At 50.6% G+C, this 14,712-nt stretch overlaps 1 protein-coding gene across 10 annotated transcripts in view; it reads right to left on the bottom strand.

Moving 5' to 3' along the window:
- The window catches only part of Fbrsl1 (fibrosin-like 1), an 88,505-nt gene that overhangs the window by 47,240 nt on the left and 26,553 nt on the right, over positions 1 to 14,712 (bottom strand). For all 10 annotated transcript variants that reach the window (XM_017598560.3, XM_006249591.5, XM_222254.11 and 7 more), the window contains exons 3-4: positions 10,639 to 10,743; positions 8,726 to 8,761 (exon numbers count right to left, since the gene is read on the bottom strand). In XM_017598560.3, coding sequence (XP_017454049.1) covers positions 8,726 to 8,761; positions 10,639 to 10,743 — 141 coding nt within the window. The remainder of the gene's footprint in view (positions 1 to 8,725; positions 8,762 to 10,638; positions 10,744 to 14,712) is intronic.

The raw sequence follows: 14,712 nt of genomic DNA, 5'->3' as shown, positions 1-14,712 counted from the left end.
GCAAAGCCCAGTGGCCCAGGCACATAAGTTAGGGGGGAATCACCTCAAAGTTATAGGCAAGAAAGGAACTGACCCCCGAGAAGGCAGCATTGGGCATAGGGGGAGATAGGGAGGAACTAAGGAGGCCATGGGGGTGGGGGGAAGGGCACCCTTGTGAAACTAGGTCTATCCCAAGCCTGGAGCAGTGTGACTGGTTCGACCTGGGCCTGCCTAGGCTGAGTTAGCTACAACTGGCTCCATCCAGAGCCTGGAGATTCCTGACTTCCCCCTGGGCAGACCTTGAGAAGGTGCCTTGAAAGACCCTACCCAGGGCTGGGTGAAGACACATTCTAGATGGCCTCCAGTCCAGCCCAGCCACCAGCTTATGTCCTCATTCTGAGGGTAGAAGTACTTGATAGTTGAGCTACATAAATCATGAGTCAGAAACAGTGACAGGACCTCTTAAGCCAGACATCAGTGTGAGTAGAAGCTTGGGGTAGTCTCTGCAGGGTCATGTCCTGTCTCTGAGGGTAAAATGGGACAGGGAAGGACCATGCCCACTGTCCCCATCTAGACATGGCCCTTGAGGGACCACTACTTCGCTATGCAATGTTCATACTGAGGATTTGATGTGTGCCTGTTTCTGAAACTGTAAGTTGCACTATGCCTCTTTCAAAAGTCAACTGCCACTGTGAAAAGATAACTGGAGGAACTTTTAGAAGGGACGGGATACTGTGGGAGAAGAGAAGTCCTCAGAAATGCTGTGGTTCATGTTGCACCCACATCACCTTCGCACAGAACCACATACCCACAGAATATGGCTGGACCGTCATCTTCCAGATCCTGCAAGACCTGCCTATGCTCTGGTTGACGATAACTCCAAACTCACCAAGGAGACTTCTCCTGAGGTGACCCAGCTGCAGCTGTGCCTAAGCCACTGAAACGGTCCTCACCCGGCACCACTCCCTCCCTCAGGCTTGGGAGTCTCATCTTCTTAACCATCTAACCTAAAGCATGCAGAGAAGGACCGGTACACTTACTGCCTCATAGTCCCTTGCCTCCACACTCTGCTTCTCTGGGCTCCTCATCTAGCAATACCCACCTTCTTCTACCCATCTTCCCTGAATATGGCAAAATACCACTGAGTAGAGCCCTCACCCAACTGCTTGCCATTTCTCCCTTGAGTCTCAGCCCTGGCCACTGGGGTGGCCTCTCTGCAATCACAGTGCTATCCATCCCTGATCACTAGGGTGGCAATATATCTCTCCAGCATGACCTAGTGCCACTTTTCTTCTAAGTAGTTACTCTGATGTCACTTACTTATCTTTTTTGGGGGGGAGGGGTGTTTGCTTCAAGACAGGGTTTCTCTGTCTGTCATGGATGGATAACCTGTAGACTAGGCTGGCCTGGAACTCAGTGATTCGCCTGCCTCTGCTTCCACAGGGCTGGGATTAAAGGCATGAGCCACCACTGCCGGCTTCATTTCTGTCTTTTGTGTGCACTATCCCTGCAGGAGTTTTATCCACGTATGGCTTCTTCTGCACTGGTAGCCCTGCATCTCTAGTCCCCCCGCGGAGGGATCAGCAGAGTGCAAGTAGATTGCCCATGCTGTTGCCCTCAGACTAGGTCATTCTACAAGGTTGATGAGTGGGAGGCATGGGTTCAACAGCTACTCCAGCTTTAAAGACTCCTGTGCTGAGGTCAGGAGGAGAGGAATAGGTGCCCCCCAATTCCCCGCCCAGCTCCAGAGAGAGGCTGGCAGGTTTATTGCTTTTGTTCAAATTACGATCACTTGGAAGTGGCACTAGGAACAGCACAATGGATGTCATAAACCTGCCTCGTGAATGCAGAGCCTACACTACAGGGCTGCCAGGCTGGGGCAGACACGTGACTCTGACCAGGACAGAGGCACTGGCATAGGATAGAGGATAGAGGGGGGCTCGCTTTTGTCACTGGAAGGCACAAGGTAGAACAGGTATATCAGAATGGCTGTGTTCCCTTCAGGAGTTGATGAAGGGGTGACAGCTCTGCCCGTGTATATTGTTAGCCCCAGCTCTGAGGCACATCTACCTCAGGCCACCCCTATTCTGTTCTCTTTTTGATACCTCGGCCACCTGACCAAATGACACACCTGGCTTTAAGCACAGCTAAGACCTGCATTTGGGGAAGTGGTTGTATGGCCCAGTGTCCAGAGAGATTCCAGTCTATCCTCCTTCCAAGCAGAACAGCCCTAACTGCTCAGATCACACTGTCTGGTTCTGGATTGCCTGAGCATAGCCTAGGGACTCAGTGACACTCACAGGTATTCGAGAGGCAGGCAAGACCGTGCTTTGGGGGAGGCAGAGGCATCTTTAGGCCGTTGCACAGACGAGCAAGCCAGTCAGTCCCAACTCAGCCAACTCAAAGCACAGCACTCAGACCCAGAAGAAAAATGGCAGGGTCAGGGTGTGGAGCCCAGTAGCAGTGCCACAGCTCAGGCATGACAACCTAAGAGAGGCCAAAGAAGAGTATCCACGTGATAAAGAATTCCTTCCTTCCCTGGTGCTCTTGGCCCTCAGGCACCCTCAATAGGACACTGTTGCCCACTCAGGACTCTCAGGCTGGAACCTCATGTCCTCTGAGGTTGGGGTAACGTTGGTCGAGAGCTGGGCTATGAGGAGCCACACTGGCTCTTCTCTGCAGGCACAGAGCAGGTTCACATGGTCCGGCAGGATGGAAGCACAGCCTCCACTTCTACCCCTAAGGACCCAGGATTAGTGCCACAGGGCCATAGAGACTTTCCTCGGCAAAGAACAGATGTGGGGGTGATTACAAAAGGATGTTCATGGTGTAGGGTGAGGGTACAGCAGAGAGCCTAGAGCCCTGGATGGACTATGCTCCAAACCAAGTGGCCCATGTATGATAACTTCACTGGGTGAGGGTCCCTACGCCAGCCACACAAGATGGACACAGGTAGTAGCCTGTTTGGGGTCTGAAGGAGACCTGTTACCCTTTCCACAGACTATAGCCCTTCCTTTGACTGTTCCTGTAGTCAGGCAGGGGTCCTACAACCTTGAAGTCTGCAGAGACTGGCATCTTGGCTGAAATAGCAGCCTCAAGCGGCTAATGTCCAAGGAGCATGTGGCCTCAAAATCTTCAGAACAGACACTCTTCCAGTAGTGAACAGCGCTCCTGTTTACCCTCAATCTCTGGGGATCCTTCAAGCTGTGTAAGGGAATCCCAGGCTCACAGAGCTTAGCTGCTGGGATAAAACCTTTGTTTCCTACGTGCTATGAGCCCTGCACACTGCAGACAGTCATTGTGGGCCCAAACCTGGTGTGGTCTCTGTGGGAAAAAAAAAAGAAGTAGGGTCCCTGTAATCAAAATATCAGCTACGCAGATCATATGAGGTGACCCTGAGGGTCCATTCACAGAAGCACCAAGCACCAACCTCAGTTTGAAAATACACAGATGAGGCAGGCTGGCAAGGCTGATGCTTAGAGGGCCCAGATGCTGGGGAACAGCTATGGGTGTTCTGTGTGAACTCCTGATGTGTGGACTAAATTTCTCACGAGCTTCGCAACATCACCCTCAGGGTTACTTTGTTAGGCAGTCAGGCTACCTACGTGATGAGGGGCTTCTGACACAGGAGCATCGCCCTGTGGGTAAACAGCAGAGGACTGCCCTGGCATTTAAGCCACAGCAGGTACCGAAGCCCTACCAGCATTCTCCTGCACGTTTCCCTATTTGAAGCGTAGGGAGCAATGAGAAGTGCACCCCAGGTTCAGCTGCCCTCAGTGACTCTTTAGTGTAAGGATCTTCAGTGGGATGAGCTGAGAAGGAAGTGGCTCACACAGACATTAGTAGGTTACAGTCTAACAATGTAAAGTTAATTTTTGAGGGATTGAGGGACGGCTCAGCAGTTTAGAGCATCACTTCCTGCTCTTGCAGAGGATCTGGGTTTAATTTACAGCACCTACATTGGGTGGCTCATAGTTACCTGTAACTCCAATCCAAAGCCCTCTTCTGGCCTCCAAAGGCACCTAGAAGCACACAGTACACATAAACTTATACAGGCATGCGGGCGCGTGTGCGTACACACACACACACACACACACACACACACACACACACACACACACACACACACTAAAAATAATTTAAAATAAGAATAATAACTATAATAATCAGCTAATTGTACCCTGTGCCAGGTGCCAAGGGGACTTCTCCAGCAGGTACTGCTTGCTGGTGGGATCCTGATTCTGTACCTGGCCTTGATGTCTGCCCTCACACAAAAGCATCCTCACCTGCCCTAACCATCAAGGCTGGAAGAAGGCAGTGCAGCTTCCTCACCACGTCCTATCCTCCTGCACGACTCGTATGCTGCACCACAGCCAGAGCTTCCCTGGCTCACTGCCGGGGAGCCTCAGCTCGAGAGCTTCTTCATCAGAATTCTCACCTGCCTGTGGCCCCTCAAGCGTCCTTAGGCTTCTACTGCAGGGCCTTCCTGTAGCTGCCCTTAGGCACAGCTCACACAGGCCTAGCCCTACCTACCACAGAAGGTAAGCAACACCTACCTGGCCCTTCTGCTTCTCCTCTCACTCCCCACCCACAGCAGGCTCCCGACACTCGGTACTGAGGATGCTCTGGAAGTGTCCACGCCTTGCAGGTGCGCAGTTGCCTAAGATCAGAAGCAGGGATGCAGCTGACTTGATGGGACCAGTACGACGGAGGCTGGAGACTTTTCTGGCCTGTGAGGGCAGCCATGCCTTTGTTGTCACCGTGGTCAGACTCTGAGCTGTGTGCTACTGTGGCTGACACACAGGAGATGCTCACTGAACACTCACTGGAGGAGAAGGGTAAAGAAATGAGCAGTGTCTTTCTCATATCTGTAACTAGGTCCCTATGATGGAAAAGACCAGAGGGCAATAGGAAGACCACAGGGAAGGCGGTCTCGGGGCTACCAGGGTTCCTGATGGTGCTCCAGGCACCAAGGTGGAGGGTCTAGGCAGGACACTCAGACAACAGTTCCTTTCTAACATGACAAGGTACTTAGGGAACTTTGGGCCAAACTGCCACGTAGAGGACCTTGAGTTGTGTGGTGTGTGTGTGTGTGTGTGTGTGTGTGTGTGTGTGTGTGTGTGTGTGTGTGTGGTAATGGAGGGAGATGTAGACCTTGGACCTAGCAAACTCTTCCTGAAGCCAGAGCCTGGCAGGTATGTTCTGTAGCCTCTTCAAGCCTTGAGACCTCATCTGCAGAGCAAGAGTAATACCAACAGTTTAACTCCACATTACAGGCTAGCTAGGTCTCCAGTCTGCACCCTATCAGCACTGGTCAGTTCAGCTCCACTATGGCTACCTCCATCTCCTCTGCTCCTGATCCTAGACAATGTCTACACTTGCTGGGCATGGGCACTTCTAGAACATTCTTAGTACTGAGGACGGGAGGCCAACTGGCGATTTTTACGTACAGAAATTTTTCTTATTTCTTTTCCTAAAGGAAACCTCCGAGCCCCACTTTCCAGGAGACACATGATCACAACCTTGGCTGTGAGCAATCAAATTAAGAAAATCACTGACTAATTTTATGGAACTAACAAACATTTGGTGGCATATTGGGGAGGTGTGCCTACCTTTCAGAGTGAAAGCTACTAAGGATGAACAATAAGGATTTTTCTAGGGATAAATCTCAGCAAAATTAACCTACTTTAAAAACACAGTTTGCAGGCTGGAGAGATGGCTCAGTGGTTAAGGGCACTGACTGCTCTTCCAGAGGTCCTGAGTTCAAATCCCAGCAACCACATGGTGGCTCACAACCATCTGTAAAGAGATCCGATGCCCTCTTCTGGTGTGTCTGAAGACAACTACAGTGTACTTATATATAATAAATGAATAAATCTTTAAAAACAACAAAAGCCCCCCACAGTTTGCAGGTGGGGATGTAGTTTAGTGGAGGAGTGCTTGCCTAGTGTGTACAAGGACCTCAGTTCAAATCCTGGTGCTACAAAATTAACTCATTAATTTAAAAAAACGGAGTCTGAAACTGGGTGTGCCTTTAGTCTTGGCACTGGGGAGACAGGTAAATTTCTACAAATTCAAGGCCAGTCTACATAAATAGATTGCTTGACAGTGACAGCTACTCAGAGAGGACCTTATCTCAAAACAAGACCCTACAAAGCTAGGTTAGAGATACATAGTGGTGTGAGCACAGTGATGCTCTGGAGCAAGGAGAAGAAGTGCTCAGGTAGGGAAGCATTCACCCACATCCACACCAGTGCTACAAACAGCCAGAGCTGCACACAGACACAGTGAGAAAACGGGATTAGCTGAGAAGCCAGAGGGACATGTGAGTAATGTCTACAGATGTGCTGGAATGCATAAACCACAGATGATAAAAACAGATACACAGGCCAAGGAAAGACAACAGTTACTACATAAAAAGCCATAGAGCCACATGATCTAGATAGCACATAAAGTCCCATTTACATGCAACACACATTCAAACATGTACACCTGCTGATTAGACTGGGCAGTGTCTCTTGCTGTCTGCCTGGAGCTCGGCTCCCGTCTGAACCCATAGGACAAATGGACATGAGGTCCCAGGTAGAGATAGTGTGTTAAGTATCAGGGCTTGCAATGGCACTCTGAAGCAGAAAATTCTACACAGGAAGACCCTAGAGATCTGTTGATTCAAGCCAGGTCTAAGATACCTGCATATGCTAGGACCTTGGCTGTGTAGGTTCCAAGGCCCTTCTGGGTCTGTTGCTCAGATGGGAACCCTACACTGCAGACCAGCTGCCTCTTCCCTTCCTGCCACCTCCTGTCACTCTTACGCAGCTGCCACAGGGGGTTAAACTACAAGCATCTGGCAAGTTAATTGTGGGCTTTTTAGGAAAATAGAAAAGCAAGGTCTTGAGAGAAGTCTTATATGATGATGGTGGACTTGGAAGCAGAAAAATGGCCAGGTAGCTCAGAGCAGCGATGCCCCAGATACTCCAGGGGACTCAGGCCAGAGATCATTTGTTATCAACTTGGATTAGTTTTAGAGCCTCTGTCCAAACATTAGTGTCATACAGGGCCACAGCATCAGGAGTATGTTCCAAGACGTAGCATTCTTCCTTCCCATGGGATGCTTCAGACCCCTGGGAATTTAGATTTAAGCCTGTGCCCAGGTACTAGCCCAGACATGCATGGCTTGACTCCAGTGCCAGCTGCTTCAACTCTCATGGTTCCGAGTACTGCCAGCAGATTCTGGTACTGGAGCCCTCTATGAAGATGGCTTACTTCTCAGTGTCCAACAAAGTCCTGGCCACAAGCCATTCCCAGGAGCATCAGGACATTACACAAAGGAGGGTGACAGAGAAGGCCTGTCCATCAAACTAGGGGCATCACAATCACTCTCAAGGGCTGCTGTTCTCAGTGCTCAGGTGTGAACAAGGCTGCCTAAGTCCCGTCATGAAAGGTCCCTTTTGATGGTCACCTACAGGAGTCACCTCTCCAAAGTGTCCATAGCCCCTGTGATCGAAGGCCCGAATACTAGATATTTTCAGTGGAACCCATACTGGAAGTGGAGCAAGGTCTGACGAGCCTTGGATTTCTACACCTCAGGTAGACAACATAAGAGGTGAGGTTAGGGAGGTGGGAAGTGTAGATGGAGAAAGAAGAGGCCAGGCCCCTCCTCCAGCCAAGGCAGGGAGCCCCACCCTTGATCTGGTCTCTGGAAAGTCTGCTGAGCCTGGGCTGCTGGCCCAACTCGTCCTTGCTTTCTTTCCAGTGTCCAGGAATCTGGGGTAGACACCAGGGTTGGGAGAGCTGTTCCAATAGGCCCCACTGGGTAACTAATGGGTTAATTACATACCCTATAAAAAGCCACTGTGATTTAGAGAGTGAACTAGGCAGGCCTAACTGGCAGTAAATCAGGGCTGCAGGGATGAGGCAGGCGGAGTCCCAGCCCCAGACCTCCAATGAGCCAAAACGCCTATAAATCTGCAGAAATGGCTTTTATGAAGCTCTGGGTTTTATGATGTCATTAATGTTTCTCTTGATATTCAAGGGGAAATGAAGTAAGCCATGAGGAGGTTCAGAGGCTGCTCTGGTTGGTGCCAGGGCCACTCCACCAGCTCAGGTAGATGAGGGACTCGACTGTGCCTGAGGTCATACCCCTAGTGGACCTCACTGAACATGTATCAAGCCCCTCCAGTAGACCTGGGTATGCCTGCCCACACCGGGATATTTGCAGCATGAGCTTGCTGAATGCCATCCTGCCCCGATGTGGCTCTCCATTGGCCACAAGCCCACCATTTGGACACACATTTGTCTCCCCACAGTCTCTGCACACAGTAACTTTGGACCTCTCAGCTTCCAGCCTAAGCCCAAGCCCCTCCAGCAGATAGATGAATGGGGCTGAGAGCTGGAATATGGCTGCTCACACACCACAGGCATCTTTGACACCCAAGACCCTTGGTCCCTAACCAGATCTGCTCACCTTATTAGCAGCAGCCTGGGGCTTCCCACTTCTTGGCACCCTGCTCACCTGTACAGGGACCCACTTCAGGTTCCTGGTCAAAGTCCTAGAGACTCTAATGTGTATGTCCCAAGATCAGTGCCTGCCAGGAAGCTGCTGAGGTCAAACCCAATCAGGATTCTAAAGGAGAAGATTCCAGGGTGGTGGGACCCTCTAGGCACTGGAGCTGTGAGGCAGCTTTGGCTGAGGGATGGCCCTGAGGCAAGGACAAAGACAATAAAGGAGGAAGGGCTGGAGACTTACTGAGTAGCCTCTCCCAGAAACCGCCTGTGCCGAGCTCTGTGGGAAAAGGAAAAAGACAGTCAGTGGCAGGCTAGGCCCCAGCCAGTGGCCCCAGCAGACAGGCAATACACCCTATGGCCAGTAAGGCCTCACTGGAGACTAGGAGGGCTGGGAGAGGGACAACGATGAACGACACAGGGATGAACATAGTCTTTCTGTGCACCAGACAGCTTCTGGAGCCGCCTTTGAAGTAGTAGTCTCTCTTCTGGCTTAGACAGGCCAGCAGTTATGCAATAGCTCTGGGTGGCCCTGCAGGGATGCCCTTAGCCAATCCACAGCTCCTTTGGGACTAGGACGCTAACTAAAACTGTTCCCCAAAGTACAGCAAGAAGATCCTGGCTGGCCTTTCACCACTTCTTCTGGAACCCACAGGGAGGCCCTTCTGGAAGAGGGAGATAGATGGGTCCTAAAGGCCAAGTGACCATAATGGAAGCTGGCATAAGGACCCAGGAGCAGCTTGAGCTGCCAGGGATTTCATAGCTCCAAAGATAGGCCACGGAGCAGATTCAATCACGTGTGTGTGTGTGTGTGTGTGTGTGTGTGTGTGTGTGTGTGTGTGTGTGTGTGCCCGCGCGCGCACATGCAGCAAAAGCCGTGGAAGGACGGGGTGCAGGGAGAGGCTGAGCTCCTGCAAAGTGACAGTGGGGGTTGGGTGGCGGGGAGACTTCATGATTACTCGTGAGACACTAAGATGGGAAACAATCAGCAAAGGGGAATGGATGCTAGTAGGCCGAGCTACAATCCTCGCTTCCTTCAAAGCAATCAGTGCCTGGTATCCTTTCCTAAAGGCTACTGACAGGACTAGGCCTAGGGCCACTGCTTGGAAGGCGGAGCCCACCCAAACCTACCCCTGTGTGGGTCCCACCTGCTAGCCACAGGCAGCTGATGGGGTGGGGGTGGGGCATAATTGGTGAGTTCTCAGCTTCATGTCGAGCTGTGTTCAGAATGCAGCTTCATTCATCCTGGGCCGCAATTAGAGTGCTAACTAGGGCAGCCCTGCGGCCCCAGACAATTACCAGCCTATTTTCCCATCTTGCAGCAACAAGATCAGGAGCCTGGCAATTATGCCTCCCTCTGTGGCAGCAGGCTGCACCCCCAGCCCCTATTTAAATGATAATGAGACACGACTCATTCAATTTAGTCCTTCAAAAAAAAAAAAAAAATGTACCACCCTGAGGCCACTTCAGGAGCTGGGCAGGGTTGGTGTCAGTAGCCATCTCCTGAGACAGCAACCCCACGGGTGGCCCCTCTGTTTTTACCCCAGTTCTTGAGTCCCTGTGTCTCGGTTCTAGTGAGCCTGGTTGCTCTGACTATGCCCACTAGGCCAGCCCTGTGTCAAGCTCCAGACCCCATCCACTTGGCTTTGGGCCTGACTATCCCAAAGACCTAGCACCCAGGGTCCTCTCTCAGGGGCACTGATACGTATCCCCAAATCCCTGTATCGCTACATATGTACCCCCTACCCATCCCTCCAGCCCCAGGTTCCTCAGGACCCATGCCAACATGTGCAGCTGCCTACTCTGCTTTGGGCAAGGTGGCACCTGGTATTTCAGACACATTTGTGGAGACATTCGTACCCAGGTATCAATGCAGAATGTTGGTGTAGCATCTGCCCTAAGGCAGAAGGATGCCCACCTGAGGATTACAGGACGAGTTCTCAGGCTGCTACTGTGCACTTAATGTTCCAGAAGGGTTCCTGCCAGCTCTAACTGCTGCCCTTCATTTAAACCTTCCTACAGCTGAAGACCTAATTTGCTTTGGAGAGAAGACAAACTGCTAATTGCTCACGAGCAGCCTCCATGTGAGTTGCCAGGCATGGTCAAACCATGGGATACCTTCAGAGGGACACCAGGATGTCAGTCAGGGGTACTCACATCACTTAGCTGGTCCCTGGAGCTGCTATGCTGAGAGCTGGAAGCTTCAAGGACACTGTCATCATCACTGTTCCGGTCACCCCCTCTGGCCATTGTGACCTTCATCTGGGGACAGGGAGAAAAAGTCTCAGACAAACATGCACTGACCAGTAAGACTTTCTGGCCAGGGTTATACCCTCCCCACAAACTAGAGTTAGGTTCATTCCAGGGCTGGAAGTGACAAACAGGGCAGGAGGACATTTCCCCTTAACTTTTTGACATGGGTCTGTTGGAAGAGTCATCAGAAAGAACAGAGAGACACAGGGCCAGAAAACCCACCTGGATGACTGCAAATTTAACACTGGGCAGGACAGGAACGAAATGCCCCAAGGAGCCACACCATGACTGGCTCTGTCCTTGATTCCTCCAGTCACTGACTTTGAAGCTACCCAGGGGACTGACAGACTCCAAACCAGGCCTGCTCTCCCTGTTCACAGCCTGGTCTCTCTTCCTGCTGAGGCTCTGCTGAGCTGGGCTACCCTTCCCTACCACAGTACACAGTAAGACATCACACCCATGCACCCACAGTGCCTCCTTCAGGAGTCACAGCAACTCCTTAGGTTTGTGATCTTGAGCTACTGCTTGACCTCCGTTTGCCATTTGTAGGATGGAGCTGATGCACTGCTGTAGGCACAAGCAAACACCCCAGGGCTGCCTGGCACTGGCTATGCTTAATGTTTTACACATCTGAGCCTGTTGGTTGTTTGGAACAGCCCTTGGGACAACCTATTTCACTCTCAGAAAAAGAAAACGGGCCCAGAAAAGGCTGGACCCAGAACTAGAACAAACTGACAGATATCACTGGCCTTAGATACCAGCACCAGCAGGAACACTCACCCACACAGCTAGGCTCACAGCATTCCCAGACTATTTGCAGAGGCCACATTCCAGCCCCAGACATGAACACAAATGTCCAGGCATGATAACTTCACACTTCTGCCCAGTGCGGGTCTCTGGTCTGTTTAATGGGGAACATTCCCACAGCTTGTAATAGATGGGCTTGGTCTCCTCATGAACAACCTGGGTGCAGTGTTCAGCTAGCACGGGACAGCAAGGGGTTATGTGAATGCACATGAATGAACATTCATCCTGCTTCCATCTTTTATATCCCTCCTGATCTAACACCCCAGAGCCACTGGTATGGATTTGGTCAAGGCCCTCAGATTCCAATCATTTCACCATAAGCATGTGCCATGCCAGCCCTAGAACCAGTTTAGGGCCCCGAACTTTCAACTTCTCCCCAGTTCCAGACTGGCAGGAGCTAGATATACCATTTCCTATTGGAGCTAACATAGTACCAAGACCATGACACTGACTGGATGAAAGTGTATGTGCACATGGCTAAATGGGGCCCCTCACCCAGGCAAATGTCTAAGGCCCCAAAGATGTGAATGTTGGTATCTTTGGTTTATGTGGACTGCAGAGGAACTAGCCCAGCCTGAGGAGCTAAAGGTGATCATAGTCACTGACTGAACTAACTCTACAGGGACTTTTCATTAGTAGACCGACTGAGAATCTTGTATCTTTCTCATCAGGTTGAGAGCCATGGGGGTGTTCTCTCTTCTGACCCACAGTGCACAAAGACTCACTGGCAACTCGTGAGGGCTGAAATGTACACCTATGAGTTGAACTGTGAGAACACCGGGCATGCTTTCTGCCTGATACATATATATAGAAGCCATCTTTTCTATAAGCCAGACTGGAGTGAGTGCTGTACCCCGTGACTCTATGGTGGAGCCCTGGAGGTGGTGTGGGCTGCTGTCTGTTATCGTTTCTTAAGTAGATGTCCTCAGATTGAAAACCCCACCTCCTGCAGTTTTACAGAGCCAAGTCCTGTATTCTGGAAACAACTGCAATCACAGACACATGGGACAGTTGTCAACTTCTGTAACCAGGTGGATCCCAAACAGCGCCACCTGCTTGCCCTTTGGTCTTTCTTGCTTTTTACTCACTCTGAGGAAGTTTCCTACTAGCTATGCTAGAGGTGGAGAAGATGCCATGCTTCCATCCCTAGCAACTACGGAAGGATGAGATCAGTATACCTGGACCTCTGTGTCTGCATAGAGCCAGAGGGTGGCCTATTTGCTCCAGTGGGCAGGTGAGAATACCTATACTTATACCCACCTCTGGGCCTTGTAGACCAGCCACCAAGCCACTAGCCCATCTACTCATCTACCCAAGCAACCAGTTATCATCAGCTCATCATCCACCCACTCACTATCCACCCACCCACCCACCCATCCATCCATCCATCATCCCATCCATCCATCCATCCATCCATCCATCCATCCATCCAGCCAGCCAATCAGCCACCCAACCAACAGTCAAACAACCGACAAGCCAACATTCCGAGTTCTTTCTTGTACACTGGGCTCCTTTGGACAATGGACATACAGACACACACCTCTCCATGCATGGAGCCTTTAAAATCACAGTTAATGAAGGGGAAAAACAAAACAGCAGCAAAGTGCTAAGGAGGCAAACTGCAAAGAAAGGTGGGAGGACCATCAGAAAGGGCTGCTCTGTGCCACAAGGCAGGCAAGCTTACTGCCTATGTTGGACAGTGTTTCATTTGTTCTGTGATGTAACCACTTTGATGGACAAAGGTGGGCTAGTCTGTATGCTCCATTTTAGGAGGCTCCAGACATGGATCAGAGGTCAAGGCCCATCCAATCATTTGAAGTTTGCTCCTGCAACATGTCTGAGTGACTATAGCCTACAGGCTCCTATGCACCCTCAGCAGCCCAGGAGCCAGGAAGTTTACAGGGAATGGCTGCAAGCCAATCCTCAGGGAGGAACCATAGGTACTGTACCTACACAAACGACTTCCTTACAAAGCCATGCCAGGTTTCTGAGCAGTTCTCTTGGACTTGGATGTGGAGCAGGATGTCTGCCAATATGGATCCATGCAACTGCACATGCACCCCAGGAGGACACAGCCACATTCAGTCTCGATCTCTCCCCTTGTAGTCCTTTCTAGGTTTCTGAGGTCACCTCTGAGACCACAGTTCTTTTACCAGTCTTGTAGGCTGGCCATGTCTCTCATTGGCCTCATGTAGGAGATTAATTTATAACTGTGCTGTGTATATATGTGTGTGAGTATGCATGTCACAGTGTGTATGTGGAAGTCAGAGGACAAGTTGTAGACATCACTTCTTTCCTCTCACCATGTGGGTTCCAGGAATTTGAACACAGGTTGTCAGGTTTAGCAGCAAGTACCTTTACCTACTGAGCTGTCTCTTTGTCCTAATGGGTTTGATGGTTTATAATTCTTTTTAAATTTTTATTTTGTGTGGAGGTATTTTGCCTGCAGGAATGTCATGTGCATGCATTGCCCACAGAGACCAAAAGAGGTCATGAGATCTCCTAGAGCTGGAATTACAGATGTCTGTGAACAACCATCTAGGTACAGGGAATTGAATCCAAGTCCTCTGAAAGAGCATCCAGAGCTTTTGGCATTGAGTGACCTCACTTGCCACGAGCTTTAATTATTCTTGACCGTGTACTTGCCAGACAGTGGCGTAAACCCAAGGCATCTTTGGACAGCACCCGAGGGCTCACAAACTTAGGGTCACTTAGCAGCTCCAAGAAGCAGGTTTAGAAGCCAAATTGGCAGCTGTGGGACTAGAACTTTCATGGGCCCTCAGTATTGTTGGGATTCAGTCCTTGACTCTAGGCTTTGCAGATCTATGAGGAAGTTGCAAGGAGAAGACTCCCAGACAAGGGGACAGGAGAGTTCCATTCAGGAAGTGACACGGAGGGAGGTGGGGCAATGATTAGGTGTCCAGACAGATAGAGCTCACGAAACCTGAGAAAGGCCAATATTGTCCCACTGGGTTCCCAAGCTTACAATGAACTGATCTTGCAGCCCAGCATTTCCCACAATCCATAAATTCGACTGGAGTAGGCTGATGAGCCAGGCTGCTTCCCAACATCCAGCAGCCACTGCCAGCATGTACTAGTGAAACATCCCCTACTTCCTGGTATGAGTCTGGGTAGGACATGAGACATAAAAACTAAACTAAGGGGGTTGGG

This window comes from Rattus norvegicus, chromosome 12 (genome assembly GCF_036323735.1).
Source record: "Rattus norvegicus strain BN/NHsdMcwi chromosome 12, GRCr8, whole genome shotgun sequence".
NCBI classification, from domain to species: Eukaryota; Metazoa; Chordata; class Mammalia; order Rodentia; family Muridae; genus Rattus; species Rattus norvegicus.
The sequence above is the reverse complement of the archived record's forward strand: the minus strand, read 5'-3'. Positions and strand labels throughout refer to the sequence as shown.